At 32.8% G+C, this 20705-nt stretch overlaps 2 protein-coding genes across 4 annotated transcripts; both read right to left on the reverse strand.

Moving 5' to 3' along the window:
* Positions 1-6679: 6679 nt before the first annotated feature.
* LOC127702533 (uncharacterized) lies at positions 6680-20425 on the reverse strand. 2 transcript variants are annotated; one of them, XM_052206774.1, is made up of 4 exons: positions 19127-20425; positions 10729-10896; positions 9699-9764; positions 6680-8002 (listed from the first exon to the last, which is right to left on the reverse strand). In XM_052206774.1, the coding sequence occupies exon 4, from the start codon at positions 7785-7787 to the stop codon at positions 6780-6782; it is 1008 nt and encodes a 335-aa protein (XP_052062734.1). In that variant the 5' UTR covers positions 7788-8002; positions 9699-9764; positions 10729-10896; positions 19127-20425; the 3' UTR covers positions 6680-6779. Both variants share the same exon structure in this region, with proteins under 2 accessions (XP_052062734.1, XP_052062737.1).
* Positions 13200-17411, reverse strand: LOC127702531 (uncharacterized). Of its 2 annotated transcripts, none has more exons than XM_052206772.1 (2): positions 17327-17411; positions 13200-15969 (listed from the first exon to the last, which is right to left on the reverse strand). In XM_052206772.1, the coding sequence occupies exon 2, from the start codon at positions 15963-15965 to the stop codon at positions 14832-14834; it is 1134 nt and encodes a 377-aa protein (XP_052062732.1). In that variant the 5' UTR covers positions 15966-15969; positions 17327-17411; the 3' UTR covers positions 13200-14831. The 2 variants fall into 2 exon arrangements, with proteins under 2 accessions (XP_052062732.1, XP_052062731.1); XM_052206771.1 differs by lacking the exon at positions 17327-17411 and adding an exon at positions 16704-16784.
* Positions 20426-20705: the final 280 nt, after the last annotated feature.

Below are 20705 nucleotides of genomic sequence, written 5' to 3' on the forward strand. Positions count from 1 at the left end.
AGACCAATGGAAGTAGGTTCTTTATATTGAAGACTTGATCACTTTGATAGGCCACTAGTCTAAATGCCACATGTTTTACGGACGCCATTACGAGTTGGTTGACCGTTATGGAATATCTGTTATATAGATGATATCGGATATGTTCCTTATGTCGTAACTACAATCCCGTTCCCTTTTCACGAATGTGACCTACCGAATTAGACTTTTTATACGCCCATTTACAGGACGTATTATGGTATACCGTTGTACGTCCGTCTGTCTGTCTGTCCGTCCGTCTGTCCGTCCGTCCGTCGTCAACATGTCGGACATTAACTCAAAAACGCTTTAACCAATTTGCATAAAACTTTGGTGAATTGTTTATATTTATTGACGTGAGCTCCCTTTCGTTTTTTATAAATTTTAGATTTTACGTTTCCGAGTTATGGGGTTTTATTCATTAAAAAAAGGGGGATTTTCCAGTTTTCGGACAATAACTCAAGAATGCTTTCACCAACTTGCAAGAAATTTTGGTTGATTGTTTATATCTATTGACATGAGCTCCCTTTGGATTTTTATAAATTTTAGATTTTATGTTTCCGAGTTATGGGGTTTTATTCATAAAAAAAGGGGGATTTTCCAGTTTTCTGACAATAACTCAAAAATGCTTTCAGCAGTTCTCATGAAACTTTGGTGAATTTTTGATATCTATTGATGTAAGCTCCCTTTAGAATTTTATAAATTTTAGATTTTACATTTCCGAATTATGGGGTTTATTCATTAAAAAAGGGGGGATTTTCCATTTTTCAGACAATAACTCAAAAATGCTTTCAGCAATTCGTATGAAACTTTGGTGAACTGTTTATATCTATTGATGTAAGCTCCCTTTAGAATTTTATAAATTTTATTTGTTTATAGTCTGACAACAGATTTACTAAGTATTGAGCAACAGCACAGTGTATTGCACACCAGCAAGAAATCTTTAATTGAATATAAATTCAATTCATATAACCAACTTCAAGCTCTTTGACTACATTTATTCAGAAACCTATAATACATGTATGTCAAATATTTAATTACAATCCAAATTCAGACCTGTATCAAGCTTGAATATTGTGTCCATTTTTGCCCCAACTGTTCAGGGTTAGACCTCTGCGGGCGTATCCAGCTGCGCTCAGCGAAGCAGTTTATTACCTTTATTTGTGACATTTTTACCTATTGTGTCTGTTTGTTTTGTTCACGCATTATTATCAATATTATTAAATTTGATGCGACTGTCGTACAAGTGAGAGGTTTGGCGCTATAAAACCAGGTTCAATCCACCATTTTCTACATTTGAAAATGCCTGTACCAAGTCAGGAATATGACAGTTGTTGTCCATTCGTTTGATGTGTTTTGTCATTTGATTTTGCCATGTGATTAGGGACTTTCCTATTGAATTTTCCGCGGAGTTCAGTATTTTTGTGATTTTACTTTTTATGTTAAGATAGTCGGTAAGATAAATTCATTACATGGTGTTGTAGTGACATAATATGATATATATGGGGTCAATAAATTCCATATATATATTGTATTAGGTCACTACCGCATTATGTAACTAATAATATGTCATTTAGTTCTTGCAATCATGTAATAACATTTTGTTGTTTTAATAAACTAACTCTACAAAATTATTTTAGTGTAATCTGTTCTCTGTATATTCTTTGATAAAATATATAAATTGAATAATTGTCATAAGTAACGAAACACTGCTTTGTTAAATTAGATTAAACAGAATCACAGGAATATTTGTTTTTTCCTAACTAGAAGTAGGTCCATACAATTACTGTCTTACCTGTCTTTATATCTCAAACCAAATACAGTCATTAAGTTGATTAAACAAAATATAATTCATTGTTTAGATCAGCTTCTGCTGTATTAAGATCTTTATCATTCGATTTGCCAGTCATTTTGCCTTTTTTTTTGTTGTGTCTACTGGACATACTTCATACCTTTACCAATACAAAAGAAAAACAAAGCACATATATTTTAAAGTGAAAATTTGGGGCAACAGTAGTTTACCAGTGTTGAAATTTTGTAAATACATTTAGAATATAAATCTTATTAATCAGGATAAATAAAACCTGATTGTATTGCATGAACTCTAAATTGAACAAGAGTTGGTGCACTGACAGGATTATAACTTCAGCATGGCAAATTCGAGAAGTGTTCAAGTCTCTGAGTACCCTTTGCTGCATTTAAGCATTAGTGACGTAAATTTTTTTATACCACTTTAATTTTTCATACTAAAACTTCCAACAAGGCAAGACTTTTATATATACTTAAAAGTGTTTACCTGGTATTTGAAAATATAAGATCAATCTTCTCCCAACTGTATGCAAGCCAGGAATTCACTTTTGTTTTTTTTGGGGGTAAAAATGATACTGATTAAACAAGACTGAAGTGTATTGTAAATTGCTTGACTTATAAAAATAATTATTTTACAACAACTTATGCTGCTCATTTATGTCATATTACTAGTTATATTGGTTTACCCCAGGCAGTCTGTCCCATGAAATTTTTGTTGCATTTTGCTTAGAAATTACAAATTGGAACACCTGATTTGTGGGAGTATGTCATATAACAGGATGCATTTTCAAATAAATCGGTCATTAACTTCCTGTTTTCCAACATATGAAGTTTCTTACACATAATGGTCATGTATTCAATTTTGCCATAGATTCTAGTTTGAAGCCATCTATCTGTGTCAATATCGAGGAAAAAATAAAGATATGAAGCAGACCTTATTGCATTTTACTCAGAAACTATGGGTAAGAGCTTCCTGAAATTTGGTGTCTTTTCTGTGAGCATGCATTTTTACTTCAACGTACATCAACTTCCTATTTACTTATAGATAGTTTATCATTAGTTTGAAGTGCCAATGTGACAAATATCCACCATAAACCAAAGGACATGCATTTTAGCATCTTGAGGTCACCGTACAGCCTTCAACAATAAGCAAAACTTATAATGAATAAGGCCACGGTATGACAAAATATGAATTATGGTAAAACATTAAACGAAAAAAACAAATATTGCATACAGCAACCAACCACAGAAGTGTCTGTCCATCCGTCCGTACGTACCAAAGTTGGTTTCCGTTCTCTAACTTTAGTTTGCTTCAACCAAATGTTATGAAACTTATACAAAATGCTTATTACCACAAACACAGATCAAGTTTGAATTTTGGTGGTGTCACTTTAACCGTTCTAGAGTTATGCCCCTTTACAAATAGATAAATTGCTGAATTGTATCCATTCTCTAACTTAAGTTTGCCTCAACCAAATGTTATGAAACTTATACACAATGCTTATTACCACAAAATATAGATCAACATGGAATTTTGGTGGTATCACTTTTACTGTTCAAGAGTTATGCCCCTTTACAAATGGAAAAAATGCTGAGTTTTTCTTTTCTGTTCTCTAACTTAAGTTTGCCTCAACCAAATGTTATGAAACTTATACACAATACTTATTACCACAAAACTCAGATCAAGTACAAATTTGGGTAGCGTCACTTTTAACGTTCTTCAGTTTTGTCCCTTTATAACTTTATATGATATTCAAGCCATCATCTGTGTCCCATGGACACATTCCCCATTTATTTATAAAATTTCTGTCACATTTTTTTCTCAAGGGTATTAATAACTGTTTCCGGAAATTTGTTATCAGGCTTCATTTTAGCATGCTTTACAGGGTGACATTGTTTCAGATTCATCGCTCATAAACTTCATGTTAACAGAATGCTTATATATCCTAAATATACTGGCCATGTATGCGATTTTCGTCGCATGTTTCTACGGAACTACTAATACATGTAAGAGCTTCCTGAAATTTATATCAGGCTTTATGTGAATGTGTTTTACTGTGTAAAACATTTTCAGATTCATTTTTGTTCCACTTCCTGTTTACCCAATTCTAAAAGCGGTGATACCATTGGTGAGCAATAGCTCACAGTTCTACTTGTAGAACATACATGTTTCCTTTTGGGCTTCCAACTTTTTGGCTTCACGCGAAGCTATCAAAACTGCCAAATAAGACTCATTTATATATTAAGATATGTGCCAAGGTTTAACATGGACGATATTTTGCTACAAGATGTCTTATACAAAATTGTGAATGTGTCCCAGTAAAAGATATTTATTGGTGTGGCCTTGGCTCATAACTGATTTTACTAAAACATATGTGTAAATATTATTTTAAGCACTCAAATACGTTCTGAACTGATCAGCAGATTTTATCATTCTATTCATTTATCATTAGAATTTACACACTTTTTGAAAGGATTGATTGGTATTTTAGGTGTCAAATACTGGCTCTTATTGTACCTCCTTCTGTATAATAAATCGAATATATAAGATCTTCAAAGTTGGTCATCTAGAATGAAAGCCACGAAATTCGGACTGCCACTGGAAACAATGGCATCTTGCATTTTTGAAAGAAATTTTGGCTTGCAATAGGCCACCTACGGACCCCTTAAAGAATTGTTACAAAGGTTCTTTTGAAGTGTAGAGAGTTATACTTTCCCTACATGAAACATCAGACTTAACGTCCCAATTCCAGTCGGACGTTATTATTCATTTATACATCCCACACAACCAAATGGACGGTCTCACTCCCATAGAAAATGAAACCTATTGCTATATCTCGGGTAAACGACTGGGAACTTTATTGCTTTTTAATATCCTGCCTGTATTCCCATTTTAGTTCAAACTTTGAGCTCTTAATTGGGAGAGAAATGTTCGAGCATAAGGCCGTCCATTCGTGCGGCCTCTAATGTTCGGGGATATGGCATCATATCGTGCATCCATTCATGCAGGGATAAGAACCTCTATCAAGGTCATTTTCCATTTATGTATGGGAATTAGGACGCATTTAAAGACTTTACACGCAACGACTGTTTTAAAAGGATTTTGTGAGTCTACTAATGTGTTTGTTTATTATCAGATTCGTGCGGTCATTGAAGGTATGGTCATTGGAGCATCCGATTTGTTCAGCCACTACTGTGTGCGGTTAAGAAATTCCATTTCATGCGGCCACTAATGTGTGAGAATCAGGACGTCCATTTATTTGAAATTCCAAAAGTTCGATATATCTATCAAATGATATTGTGCAAGAAAATCTCTTTTTTTAACGACTGTATTCTTTTACACTGTGGTTCTATGTATGTTGTATGGGACTTGTATAACTGATGCATTTGTGTCATTTAAAATTAAATCAAATGGCAAAATTAAAAGCTCAACACATCAAACGAATGGAAAACAACTGTCATATTCCTGACTTGGTACATGTATTTCCTTATCTAGAAAATGGTGGATTTAACCTGGTTTTATAGCTAGCTAAACTTCTCACTTGTATGACAGTCGCATAAAATTCCATTATATTGACAACAAATGTGAACAAAACAAACAGACATAATAGGTAAAAATGTCAAAAATTGGGGCCCAATAGTCAACATTGTATTATAATCTTAATCACTATAAAGACAAACAAAAATGTCAACAAAGAAAAACAAAAAGGCATATAGACAAAGCACATCAGCAAGTACGAAAGACAAAAACACAAAAAAAAAATGACCATAGCACAATGACACAATGGAGGGATGTAGAAATACCGAGCCACGCCAAAAAGATATGATAAAAAATGTACTAAACAGTAAAGGTTGATAATATACAAAGACAAATAAAAGAACACTATACCACGTAATTAAGATGATAAACAACGTCAGTACCTATAGAATCTATACTTAAAGAACATCATGTATTATTTGTGAAGTTGATATGGAATATTTAACAGCAAGGTCTTGGTATCTTCAGATAAACTTTTTTAAACCTTTTCTTTTTTAACTTAACCCTGATTCATCAACTTTCTGCTCAGACACTGGTGACGTTTTATAAGTCTTAGTAGCAGCTGCAAGCTCTTGAATAGAAGGGGTCATAACGTTGATTTAATATAAAAGCATAACAATTGGACTTATTTAGTCCGTTGGCTGTGTGGTATGAATAAATATGCTGCTAAGCCCAGACGAAATGAACTTCTATTTAGATGCTAATGCAAGAGGCGCAATGCTATCTACATGTGAAAGAACACTCGATAGAACTCTTTGACGGGTCCGTACCTGATTCGCTATAAGGCAACATGACTACCCTACTTGTGATAATGTTTAAAAAAAGCAATTGAGTTCTCAACCTTTTACACAAGTATAAGTAAATCCTAACAATCAAGCTGTACCTGTATATTAAGAATCTACCAATATGTCCAGCAACCAATGCTTAAAGATATATGTAACTACTGTATGAACAGATAAATATCAGAAAATTATCGTTGGAATATATTCAAGTCCTTACTGGAGTCCTTACCAAAATGAGATATCTTTTTTTTTTAAATTTTGAATTTATAATGTTCATCCAATAAAGTGAGTCCTCAACAACCTCTTAGCAAAATCACTTCCGGTTGAACATTATTATTACCCTTGCCTAAGTAAACTCTCATTTATTTCCGAAGGGTTTGACATTATGCTTTAAACGGTGACATCGACAATGATTTTGCTGTACTTGTGTTTAAGGTGTCGAAACCTTGTATACACCGTGCGTTATGTCGCAAAGTAGACACGATATTCAGAGAGGAACAAGACGTTTTGTTCAGTGCTTCGTGGGATAGTCTCAACCAATATAAGAAATTTATTTAGCTATCAATATTTACATAGTGCAATAACAAATATAATTGCATAATTGGTGCACATGTTTGTAAAAATATAGGAAATATTTACACTTTTGAAAGATTAGTGTTGGAACTAAAACAGTCATCATATTCATTCGTTAGAAAATTGTTTTTCGAGCAAGATACTTTATCTAAAGTACTTGTTTCAGCGCATCTAGACTTAGTTTTTGAGTAAGTAGATTCAAACGTGATCGGTGTGTAAGTCTTCAAATAATCAATTTCATTTGTGTTTAGAGGTACATATAAATGTGTGGCATCGTCTTTAGAATTTGAGTGATTTGTAACTAAAGCATTTCCTGACGACTCAAACTTTGTATGCGCTTCAACACCTTCGAGATTTGATGTTGATTTTGTTTTTGTGTAGGTACACTCAGATGTGATCGGTGTGTAAGTATGTAAGTATTCAATTTCATTCGTATTCAAAGGCACATATGGATCTGTGGCATTGTCTTTAGAAATTGAGTGATTTCCATTTAACGAAATGAATATTTTAGACTCTATTGCACTTGTTGCCTTGTATGTTGGTGACAACTCTTGTTTTATTGGAGTAGTGTAACTGTGTAAATATTCCATTTCACCTGTAATGAGCGGTACATATGGATGTAAATATTCATCTGTTTTGACGGACGTGACGTCACAATCGTCTGATGATTCGTCGCCGTCAGTCAAATTTATAGATTCCGGTTTATTTTCGGAATGCACTTGCACTATTCCGACAGCATTTCCTTTATTCAAATGCGGTGATAATCTACCAGCATTGTTATTTAATTGTGGTTTGTTTAGGGACATATTTGTACACGACGTACTTAATTCAGTAGATTTTGATTTATTTAAGCTCAGATCTCCTAAAGAACCAATTACTTTAGTTGAATCGTTATCGTCGACAATGTCTAAATATGATGGTTTGGAGGACGATAACATATCACGACGTTTTGGTAGACCTGGACTTCTTTCGATATTTTTTATATCATATTGATCAGGGTAATCATAATGCGTCATTTTGTTTTCATCAATTGATTCATACATAGAAGATTCCTCCTCAATTTGAATCATAATGGCCTTTTCATGCGAATTTGGTTTATTATCTTCTTCGCCAGGGAGCTTGTTGAGCTGTTTATCACTTGCTGACTTATCTTTTGCTTTTTGTTTTCATGTCTTGGTTCGACACCTACGGTTGAGACAAGCATTGCATATAACCGATATACATAATACCAGCACCAGTCCAGCTCCTAATAACCAATAATAAAACTGTTCTTGTCCTGACGGTCCTAAACAACAACAAAAACAATTATCGTATTATTGATGTTTTATACAATAAATTTCTAAAATGAATACACCACGCGTGCATTTTATAAAATTGGAAATATATACCCATATATATCTATTTCTGGCTGTTTGTTTGTGATCTATATCAACCACACTTGCATTATAATGCATTATATATTTAAAATTATAGGTTCTTTATCTATATATTACTTTAAGAACTTAAATTGTTCTTTATTTTGTTTTTTATCTCATTGTTTGTATTGTATTGTGAAAATTATTGATGTTGTAATGTTTATGCCCTTTGGAGCACATAATTAGAAATTCTTCTTCTTCTATACTATATGCGAGTATTTGGCCAAACATTTACAGTAATATATACGTTAGCATTTAACTTACTCGTATGTATAAAAAGGAGGAAGAAGTTATGCACAAGTTGATTGCTCTAGAGCTATTATACAATGGTATGTAGATCGAATGTTTGGTCGACCTACTTGCAAAATGTGTTTTAAAGTTTTCTCAATCATTGGCATTGAAATTGACTTATGCAGACACTGAATGTGTGTAGTTTTAATTTATACAAAAAAATCATTTATCAATAGAACTACCATAATAACCTTAGTCGTATTTGGCAAAACCTTTCGAAATTTTGTGTCCTCAATGCTCATCAACTTCGTACTTTATTTGACCTTTTTTACATTTTTGATTCAAGTGTCACTGATGAGTCTTTTGTAGATGAAACGTCTGTCGTACAAAATTTAATGCTGGTATCTATGGCGAGTTTATTGTAAAGGATTGAAGTAGTTTATTTTGAAAAATTTGTTGGTACCAAATAATTATTCTTTTCATCCTTTCTCTCTTTCTTACTTTATGAAATGGTTTTTCAACTATCCTGGTGTAATTTTACCTGTACTCTTATTTCTCTTTCAGTAATAAAACTTTCGAAATGTACACTCAATAGACTTGCACAGAGATGATTGAAGCCATGATGTTTTTATAATTGACAATTTTGTTTGTTTTGTCGATTAATTTTTCCCTTTATATGATTGGTATTCCCATAATGACGCACTGTGCTCTGTTAGTGTATATTTATTTCTTTACTACTATGAATCACACTTTACGGCAAATTTTTGTAAGACCCATTTAAACAATATTTGATCGATATTTCCAACAATATCATAGAGACTTTCAACCATATCTTTTTTGTAAGCAATCTGTTATTGTAAAATATGTAATAATGACTTTGATTGTTAATCAACTTACATTTGGCCTTGGGCATTACTGAGGAGACATATATTTTCGAAACGAAAGGCAAGAAAACAGCGAATGCTTATCCATCCTGAACACCTAGGTTTACCACCGTTTTTGCTGAATCGTAAATTTTCTTTGTGGTGTTTTGTGTTTCATAGTTTTTTCTTTTGGCCATGCTGTTATTTTCGGCTGGTTGTTTTTAGTTGTGCATTTGATTTATTTTCCTCCCTTACAAAATTGTTCAGTAAACCAAAATAGCAAACATTTCAAAATCTTAATATTACAATATTTATAATCTTTAAAGAAGAGGCTGGGGATTCCAAGAAGACATCCAAACCCCATGATTTGAAGAGAACGTTGCATGCTTCGGAAAGGTTATCAGATCCTGATTCACATGAGAAATTTAAATGATGTGAGGTGTAAAATATTAGTATAAATTTTTAAACATACCCGAATTTGTGACTGTTTCCGCATCACCTGGATCGGTGTTCTCTACAGTTTGCTTGCTGTTTATTCCTTAAAACAGTACATATATAAAACAGAGATAAATTTATGATACAACATATTCCATAAAACATGCTTATATCAAATACTAGTATGAACAGAATGAAAATGAATTAGGTCACATGGTCAACTTAAAAATGAAGTCTACTATCAGATACTCCTGGCTGAAAATGATTTATTTTTGTGTGATTCTTAGTCGGATATGAAACCAGAGGATAATGATTATACTGAATTAATTACTGAATGAAACTACTTTGTAAATAATTTTACGCAGGGTCTACATGCTAAGTAAAACTTGAGCGCATTCCAATGAAATTCGTTCAAACATGCAGGAAGTGCTTACCTTTGAAAGCTCTTGAGTTCAAACGTTTTTTTATGGGGTTCCTTTTTGCTCGATATTTACTTTTCTGTTTAGTTATAAAGATATGATGCGTCCTTGACGCTACACCGCACAAACAAACACAAACACATCACGAGGTCTACACGAGGTCTTTATAAACAAAACTCTGAATGTTCAGTAGTTGTCGTTTGTTGATGTGGTTCATAAGTGTTTCTCGTTTCTCGTTTTTTTATAGATTAGACCGTTGGTTTTCCCGTTTGAATGGTTTTACACTAGTAACTTTTGGGGCCCTTTATAGCTTGCTGTTCGGTGTGAGCCAAGGCTCCGTGTTGAAGACCGTACTTCGACCTATAATGGTTTACTTTTATAAATTTTGACTTGGATGGAGAGTTGTCTCATTGGCACTCATACCACATCTTATATCTATCTATAGCGTATGTCAATGTCCAAATCTCGATCCTCATGTCTATAAAAATTGAGAAATTTTTTAAAAAGAAGCTATCAAAGATTTGCCACCATGAGAACATGCCCTGGTATATTCTATCAACTGAGATACGTTACTACTCATGAATGAAAATTTACAAAAGTAAAATACTAGTAATAATTCACAAGAGATAAAAATAATAGCGAACATACTTCCATCATATGTTGGTTTCTCTGTTGCATTGGCAACGGTAGTTGTTATCTGTAATCCTTTTGTAGAACTTTTTGTCTGTACTCCTTTTGTAGAACTTTTTATCTGTACTCCTTTCGTAGAACTTTTTATCTGTACTCCTTTCGTCGAACTTTTTATGTTTTCTTCATCTGTAAAGTAATTTATCTTGCTACTGAAGCTTGAGAGGCAAATTTCTAAGCAAGAAAATATTATTTTTGTCAGCTAATGTTCCTAGACACAGATAACAACGAGAAAACCTTGTATAAATGACCTAGATCAAAGAGTCTGAGCTATGTTTGCTGTTAATAAAACACAAGTTGAGTAAAATGTCATTTATTCAGAAATTAATTTAAAATGCAACTTACATCTTAACAATTATAATAGTACTGCATAAATGACAATGACTTTAATAAGCAAAGGTGGGGTTGAAAAAGTGCCACACCCTAACATAATGAACATCATAAAAATGACAAAAATAAAAGTGAGTTGAAAAAATTAACTCACCAACATATATATATACAAAGTATATAAACAATACAATGAATATTGTCCTTAATTAATGTTTAAAGAAAAATAAATGTCCTATATAATAACGCTTAAAAGGGAGGGAAATGGGAGGGTTTTCAGATAAAATTCAAAAACGATCTTTTCTCTCTCCCAAAACAAAGGCGAATGACCGCATGTCCGAGCACATGTAGAAATTTGATATTAATTACCGATCTCAAGAACTGACCAATCAGATAATGTAATTAGATGATCATGCATTGAACATGCAGTCCTTGACCTCATGTTGATATACTTAAACAAAGAAATGCCTTCTTACACACATGGCATTAATAAAATCAATATTATCGGAAATTCCAGCCAAAAAGTCTTTTATTTACAATAAATGTTATTTTGTCAGCTAATGTTCCTAGACACAGATAACAACGAGAAAACCTTGTATAAATGACCTAGATCAAAGAGTCTGAGCTATGTTTGCTGTTAATAAAACACAAGTTGAGTAAAATGTCATTTATTCAGAAATTAATTTAAAATGCAACTTACATCTTAACAATTATAATAGTACTGCATAAATGACAATGACTTTAATAAGCAAAGGTGGGGTTGAAAAAGTGCCACAAATCCCAAGAGGGATCCCCATCCGAGGACTCTGTATTCAACTTAAGGAACTCCAGAACTAGAAAAATTGAGCAAGCCATGTTGACCTCAACAAAAAAAAACACACAAAATGGAATAAAATATACACCTTTTAACTTTTGCATTTCAAGTAAAAGTGTAGAGCAAACCATGTTGACCTCTACAAAAACATTAACACAGATTATAAACAAAGCAAAAAATAATATATACTAATATAATGAAACTTGTAAATGAAAGGTAAAGCAAGCCATGTTGACCTCTACCAACCAAATAAATACCATTACATATATAGTAAATGACTGATGGCAAAAACTTAAATTTGCAGAGCAAACCATGTTGACCTCTACAAAAGTAAATAATTCTAACATGTATAAAACAGTCTTGTTAATCCTTACAAAAAATGAATCACAATAAGGTAAAGCAAGCCATGTTGACCTCTACCAAAGCACTTAGTAAGCGACTGTGATTATATTAAATCTAAGTGTGAAAATTATCAAGTCGAATATAATGTTGAAAAGCGTTTGACTTCCATCTACCCATGTTTTGGATCAAGGCTAAAGGCACACCTCTGGCAGCTGCAGATGTCGCAGCTCCAATTCTGAAACTGTGACCTTTATAAAAATTTGTGTCTAAACCTACGAAATTAAGCAAACTTTTTAATGAAGAATTGAAATAAAAACCTGAAACAGGTTTTCCACATTTAAATCGAAATAAAGGACCAAGTGGACAATTATGTAACCTTAGATATTCCTCAATAGCTTTAACAGGACATAGATAATTTTCAGGACGTCTAGCTATTGATAATGTCTTACTTTGCAGATTACTATGTTTGTAGAACTTCATAGTAATTGTCATATTGCTCACATGACCATTTACTCTTTCAAACTTTATATCTTCCCTTTGAATTACTCTATAGAATTCAGACTCAGTTTTAACTGCAATTTCTCCAATACGTAAGAAACAAAAATAAGCTGTAGACATCATAGCCTTTAACAAAACTTGATTATAAATGCCAACTATTACTTTTGGTAAAGCCTTAACTAATTTTACAAGAATATCATAGGTTATTGGCAACCGTGTATCAACAGAATGTCTCAACTGTTTTGTACCTTTTAACATTTTTTTTAATAAAAAATGTGTCTGTTGGATCCTGTAAGAACTTAATTTTATGTATAAAACTGATGGCTGATATGTATGACGCAATTGTAGATGGTTGATAATTTTGAATAAACAAATGTGAAATAAAATGAGCAACCATGACATGAGTAGATGGAAGTACCATAACTCCTGGAAAAAATTTCTGACCAAAATTTGAATACACACTTAGCATTCTATTATATGATGACACAGTAGCATCAGATAATGATGCACTAACAAGCTTATCAGTCATAGATGCAAAAATTGAGGTGGAATGGCCACAGGAGTTGGACTTAACCAAGGAGCAATCTGATGAGCTTCCTGAAATGAAAAACGAGACAACAAGTCACAAATAACGTTTGTTTTTCCAGGAATATGTTTGGCTCTAAAATAGATATTGTACTTTAATGCAGCTAGCACTAATCTTCGAATCAATTTCATAATATTCTTTTCTCGAGATGATATTTTATTTATAATTTCAGCAACAGCTGAATTATCTGTTAAAAACAGTATTTTATGATTTGCCAATAGAGGGCCCCATATATCAATAGCTAACACAATCGGGAAAAGTTCTTTCACTGTAATGTGTAAATCGACTAACTCCGGTGGCCATTCACCTGAAAACCATTTGCTGCCAAAAACTGCAGCAAAACCACCATATGTACCTGCAGCATCAGAAAAAAGTTTTAAAAAATCTGATGAAACCCATTCTTTAAATAAAAAACAAGATTTACCATTGTAATTTTCAATAAAATTGTACCATAACTTCAGATCTAATCTTGCATCAGAATTAAGATTGATTCTATAATGAGGAGATGTATGGCCTATAGTCAGGTCAAAAAGCCTACGTAAAAAGGCTCTTCCAGGTATGATAACTCCGCATGCAAAATTTAAAAGACCCAATAAGGATTGCAATTCTCTAAGTGAGATACTGCGTTTACATTTGTATTTACTCAATAATTGCAAAATTTTTTCAATTTTTTCCATAGGTAAACGAGCTACCATCTGAGTAGAATCAATTTCAATACCGTAGATAATAATGCAAGTAGTAGGGAGTTGTGTTTTGTCTGATTTGATGGGTACCCCCAATTTATCGGCAAGACAAAGAAAAGTTTGTAATGCACTATAGCATTCATTTGAGCCAGCTTTTCCGACAAAGAAAAAATCATCTAACAGGTGTGATACCCCATATATTTGAAATTTAGCATTTAAAATCCAGTGGAGGGCTGTAGAAAAAGACTCAAACAGCTGACACGAGGACGAAGCCCCCATGGGGAGGGAGACATCATAAAAAAATTGTTTGTCCCAATGAAAACCCAATAGATGATGATCTTTTTTAGCAATTGGAATTAAGCGAAATGCATGCTCAATATCTGTTTTGGACATTAGACAATTTGATCCATAAGATTGGACTAAATCTATAACTGTTTCAATGTTTTGGTATTGTACAGCCGAAAATTCTGGGGAAATACCAGAGTTTACAGAGTCACCCTTAGGATACGACAAATCATGTATTAATCGATAAGAATTGGGTTCCTTTTTTGGAACTAAACCCAAAGGGGAGCATACAAAGAGAGGGAAAGGGGGCTTTGTAAAAGGACCCTTAACTCTACCTGCTTCAATCTCTTTATTTAGTTTTGATTGCACAACATGATAATTTTCCCTTGCACTTTTATGATTTGGAGGAAAAATCTCTTTATTTAGGGATGTAGAAAAACAAGAATTAATTGAAAATCCAAAAGAAAAACCATGAATCAATTTATCTTTCAACTGTGTTTCATAACCTGCTAAAAAGTGTTTTAAATTTTCAACCTTTATTGGTGTTGGAAGTTTTGACAAAGTTTGCTTGTTTTCCTTTTTGCTCTGGACATGTAAGGGTACAGTGTTTCTTGCTGCAGTGTACACATTGGTGTTTAAGTTTACAAAACTTTGATGTGCATTCCCCTGATTTACAGAAGGCCCAGCAATAGCCATTTGGGAATTGATACTGATGCTGGGCCCTCCTATGAAAAGAATTTGGGCCTGAGTTTGAGGTTTTGGCAAATGACTTCTTATTTTGACCTGAAAATTCAGATTGTCTGTCATATAAAGCTGCAGATCTCCAAAGTTCATCATTTATTTCATCCCATCGTAACCCTAAAATTTTCCTTATCTTCCTAAATTTCTCGTCATATAATTTAGCGGCTTGGAAACCCAAGGACTTGCATAATGACCGTACATTAAAACCATATTTTATCAATGCTTTAGCAGACCTCAAATTCTTTTCAAGATATATAGACATAAATATATCAAAAGCATTTGTCCATTGGTGAATGGACAAAAGCTCTTTGTTAGGTTTCCTATTTGAAATCGTAATATTTAAATTTTCAAATAATGTTGATTCATTACATGTATCATCAATATTAGAAGGTAACAATAGAGCAAAATTTACATAATTATCACACCAAACATCAGATTTAACCTTATTGCTGACATGGTAATCTAAAGGTATAGTATGTCTCAACATTTCACATGCATATGGATTTTCTTCATTTGAGTTTAGCAGCTCACCATCAGAAGGAGTGTTGATATTAGGATCTGAGGAAACTGGTGGTTGAAAGACAGCTAACATTGGTCCCTGGGAGTCAGTAGTTGACGAATTTTCTGGTTGTATAGATGATGACGACAATATACCAGTTAAGTCATTAATTGGAACTGCTGTATTGTCTTTGACAAGTTGAACGCCAGAACTTTGAAACTTCAGGAACAAAGCATCAGCAATGTCATTTGCGGTTGGAACAGACAGATTTTCAGGAGCTGTTTGTCTGGCCTTGCGTCTCCGCACTGGTGGCCTGTATATTGGTGGTAACTCCTGACTTTGTTCCTCCACTAAATCGTGAACATCCTCTACCAGGTTTTGTGGAGCAGCCTTTCTTCTTGTTCTGCTTTTCTGCTTTGGCATTTTGCTATAAATACATAAAACAAAAAATAAAAATCCTGTATTATCACAGAATTTAAAGAATGTTACTATATAAGTAAAATTTTTAAACCAAAATGCTTGTCCGGCAAATTAAACATAGTTGATATGATGATATATCAAGCAAAATATACTCATGTTTAAAATTAAGTTTGATTATGATATGCTTATTAATACTCCAAAACCAATTTTTAAAACCAACCAATATGTATAAAGTACTTCAATTGTACCAAAATCGATCCCTATTGTGACACAACCATTATAGGGAAAGACGTGATTTATTCTCTGATTAAATAAACTAATAATACACTAATATAATAGTATATAAACCATGATTATGAATAAATAATCAATAATTAAATATAAACAGAGACATATTATATTATATAACTCTGATATAAATGATGTAACCAACCATAATAAAATATAAATAAGACATTTTTCATGTCACCAGTGTCACAACCATGTGCATATAAGCACAACCACTCAGAGATATTTTAAATTATAAAATCGTTAAGGTGATGGAGTAATAATATGCAAATAATTCATAGATAACTAAATAATTGTATTGTATGCTTCTTCTTCTTCGTATGTCCTTCCAATTAGGAACAATAAGTAATAACAATCATACACGGTAGTTTGCAACGCAAGTTTGCTCGACATTACATGTACGTGAAAGGCTACCAACAGCAGCACGAACACTTCTAGCGTATATTTCCATACCTTCATCATTAAGATGAACTTTATCTTTTAATAATAAATCTGGGGTGTTCTTCCACAACCCCCTATGATGCCAGAAAGTCGTATTATCTCTTTGTTTTAGTAAATGACTAAGTTCTTTGTTTACAATGTAAACCTTGTTGTTATAATAGGTTTCCGGTCTTTCGGAATACCTCGGGAGAAGTTGACCAATAACCACGTGGTTAACATGATAGCAATTAATTATGTAATCGGCAAAAACGCTGATATCTCTTGCTAATTTTACGGGCTCATTTTCAGACGATAAATCGTTGCCTCCAACCTGAAGAAAAACCGAATGTGGCGTATATTCTTCAATTATATGCATATAATGTTGCTTTTGAACACATTTATTACCGGGGCGAAGAGTCCCTCCCCCCAAACCAAAAAATTCCACCTGGATATCGGTTCCGTCTAAACCTAAATTTAACCAACCTCGATCACAGTTTTCATGAGTAAATGTTTCTAAACGACGAATAAAAGAATTACCAAAAATTAAGGCACGCCGGACCATGTTTCAAAAGCAACTAATCTATTATAAAAATTAATAAATTAAAAATTACTAGCTATCAAAAATATATTGAATAATAGTTAAGGTTCGCTTTTACCTTATAATCTGTGGATTCTTCGATGACTGCCTTTCTTCAGTACTTTTTCAGTTTTTCAGATAAAATTCAAAAACGATCTTTTCTCTCTCCCAAAATAAAGGCGAATGACCGCATGTCCGAGCACATGTAGAAATTTGATATTAATTACCGATCTCAAGAACTGACCAATCAGATAATGTAATTAGATGATCATGCATTGAACATGCAGTCCTTGACCTCATGTTGATATACTTAAACAAAGAAATGCCTTCTTACACACATGGCATTAATAAAATCAATATTATCGGAAATTCCAGCCAAAAAGTCTTTTATTTACAATAAATGTTATTTGTTTCAAAACAAACTATTTTGGCTTCCAAAAGGTTGCAAATGAAAGGGTCCCTAGATGCAAATCAGTTTACTATGGGATATTTGATGGTTGTCATTCCGTGATTTCATGACGTATACCCATTTTATTTTTGTTTGAATTTGAGCATGTCCATGAGTTCACAAACGTCTTTACCTGTTAAAAGCTTCATAAACCAAACATTATCTTATACGGTTTTAACTGTTTTGTTATTGCCATTTTGGTGTTCATGTTGATGAACATTTATTCTTCTGCATTTTTTGTTGATAATCACGATGTTTATTGGACGACAACACATACATTTAGGGGTTAAATTCCAGTTTACAGGTCTATAACCAATTAAGGTAAGTCGCCATTTTGAATCTCGGAATTGATTGGTATTTGATTTCATCAATCATAAACAATATAATCAGATATTATCTCACCTGAACATCTCCTTTTTTGTTAAAGTGTATTTCATTGTAAAGCGTACATTAAGCCTTTCGTCATACTGCTCATAACATTAACGGTACAAATTTTACTGCACCAGAAATAATGTCTCTTCAGTTAGGCAGATTCCTTAATTTGTAATTTAAGATTTCCAAAGACAAGCGCTTACGTTCAACTTTGTTTTTCTGTCGCAAGCATCAATTTACCTAGCTTCGTTATACGTCAAGCTTAAAGTGAAATACAGTTATCTCTTATTTTCTTTGTCCAAAAATAATGTTGTTTGTCTCTACCAAAATGGTGACGGTTGCCCCGGACAAACACGTCATACGAACAGAGATCAGTATCTTACACGCTTGATAACAGATGCAAAGTCCAAATCATGTAAAAATCAATATTGTAATATTAAAAGAAATACTGACTTTACTGTATAGGTTGCAATTTGTAAATAGAGCTGATTCACAAAACCACACCTCGTTTGTTGAGATACTTCATAAAAGTGTTGTTTTGTTTACTTACTAGTTCATAGATAGGATCTCTATAGTTTATCTCATAGAGACATAACTTGGGAATTTTATGCGACTGTCATACAAGTGAGAGGTTTAGCTAGCTATAAAACCAGGTTTAATCCATCTTTTCCTACATAAGGAAATGCCTGTACCAAGTCAGGAATATGACAGTTGTTTTCCATTTGTTTGATGTGTTTGAGCTTTTGATTTTGCCATTTTATAAAGGACTTTCCGTTTTGAATTTCCCTTGGAGTTCGGTATTTTTGTTATTTTACTTTTTACCAGTATAAATACAGTTGGATAGCGGTCAAATGGAAAACTCAAATTAAAGGGAGGAGTAGAACAGTATTTTTTTAAAACTTGAAATAAGGGGACCGTAGTTTACCGATCTTCAAATCTCGTTAATTGATTAAAAAGAGACAAATCAAGGTGTCAAACGAAAACTGAGGGAATCGGAAAAGGAGAAAGCATGGCTCGGTTGACAGGTTATCTCTGAGATATAGACGTATCAATTCATACCTGTTATGATATTGTCTGTAGACAGTTTCATAATAGTTGTGCTTCTGCTCTCTTTCAAAGTAAATAGACTATTAATAATTGAAAACAACAAATACCACATAAAAGAATATTTTTGGCATATGTTTTGTATTGAATTTCATCTATTTGGTGTTGAAATTGTACGATTGAAAAACAAATTAACTGAAAAAACATATCAAATCATTTTTTGATGCAAGGTCCTCCGAATCATTTTATTTCAAAATTTATCCCATTTTCGTTATTCTTGTTTTATACTTGTTTTTTCTCTCAAATTGTTCACCGTGTGTGTGTATTAACAACATTTGAATTAAAACAATGCCATGGCAAAAACCAAAAACGACGAAATACAAATTGTTTTCAAAACACAACATAGAAAACCAAGGATTGAGCAACACGAACTCTACCTATTTTGATATTTTTCTGTCATATTTTTACATTTTTGTGTAAATAATTACAACGGAATTATTTCATGTAGAAAACGTATGCGTACGAAGCGGCGGACTCAAGAGTTTCTATTAGGTCAAATATGGTCTCTTCTATCATAGCTCCATAAAAAAACCTACCGATACGATTTGTTCTAAGATACATAGGGAAAATAGCAACGCATGTTTTACGTACTTTTCCTCCATGCGTCAGGGATTTTTTCTGAAAACACGGACAATAAACAAGTATGAAATAAATACATGCAACTCTTGAACACGTCGAAAGAATAACTATTTTAATAGTAATTTGCACCGGCAACTCACCTGATCAGTCCTTTATGATATCAATATTTACCACCCGGTGATTGACTTGAAAAAGCGCTTTATTTGTTTAAACTAAATATAATTCGTTGTGAATATAAAAATGAGAAGATGTGGTATGATTGCCAATGAGACAACTCTCCACAAGAGACCAAATGAGCACATTTTGGACTTGCTTTCCAAATCATGTCTTGTCTTTTATTTCCGTGTATTAGTTAGTGGTTATCATGTTAGAAGTAAGACAAAAGGGGCGGTTTTTGTGCACGTAACTTCATTCAACCACATCTTTGTGCCTGTACAACGGCTATCTGGACGAAGCGTTGTATTTGTATTTGTGTCTACGTATATTTTTTCGGATGTGTCTGGTACAATATTTTTTTTAGTAATTCCTGCAATCCTTTTTTTGTATTATGCATTTTCTTTTAGATATTCAAAACAAAATATCAAAAATCTGATACAATTTTTCATAATAAGAAGCGGGAAAATCACGTCAATCGTCAAACTTTGAAAATAAAATGAATATGAATTAATTAGGAATATGAATTAATTAGGAACATGAATTACCTATGAATATGAATTAATTATGAACATGAACTAACTATGAATATGAATTAATTATGAACATGAACTAACTATGAATATGAATTAAATATGAACATGAACTAACTATGAATATGAATTAATCATAAATATGAGATATGAAAATGATATTTATATGGAAAAGGTAACACAAAGAACAAAGAAAACATTATAAAAAAACCAATATATATATATATATACAACAACTGTATATAAACAAGTCTAAATTGAAAACGACG

Source organism: Mytilus californianus, unplaced genomic scaffold (genome assembly GCF_021869535.1).
Source record: "Mytilus californianus isolate M0D057914Y unplaced genomic scaffold, xbMytCali1.0.p SCAF_5, whole genome shotgun sequence".
Lineage (NCBI taxonomy): Eukaryota > Metazoa > Mollusca > Bivalvia > Mytilida > Mytilidae > Mytilus > Mytilus californianus.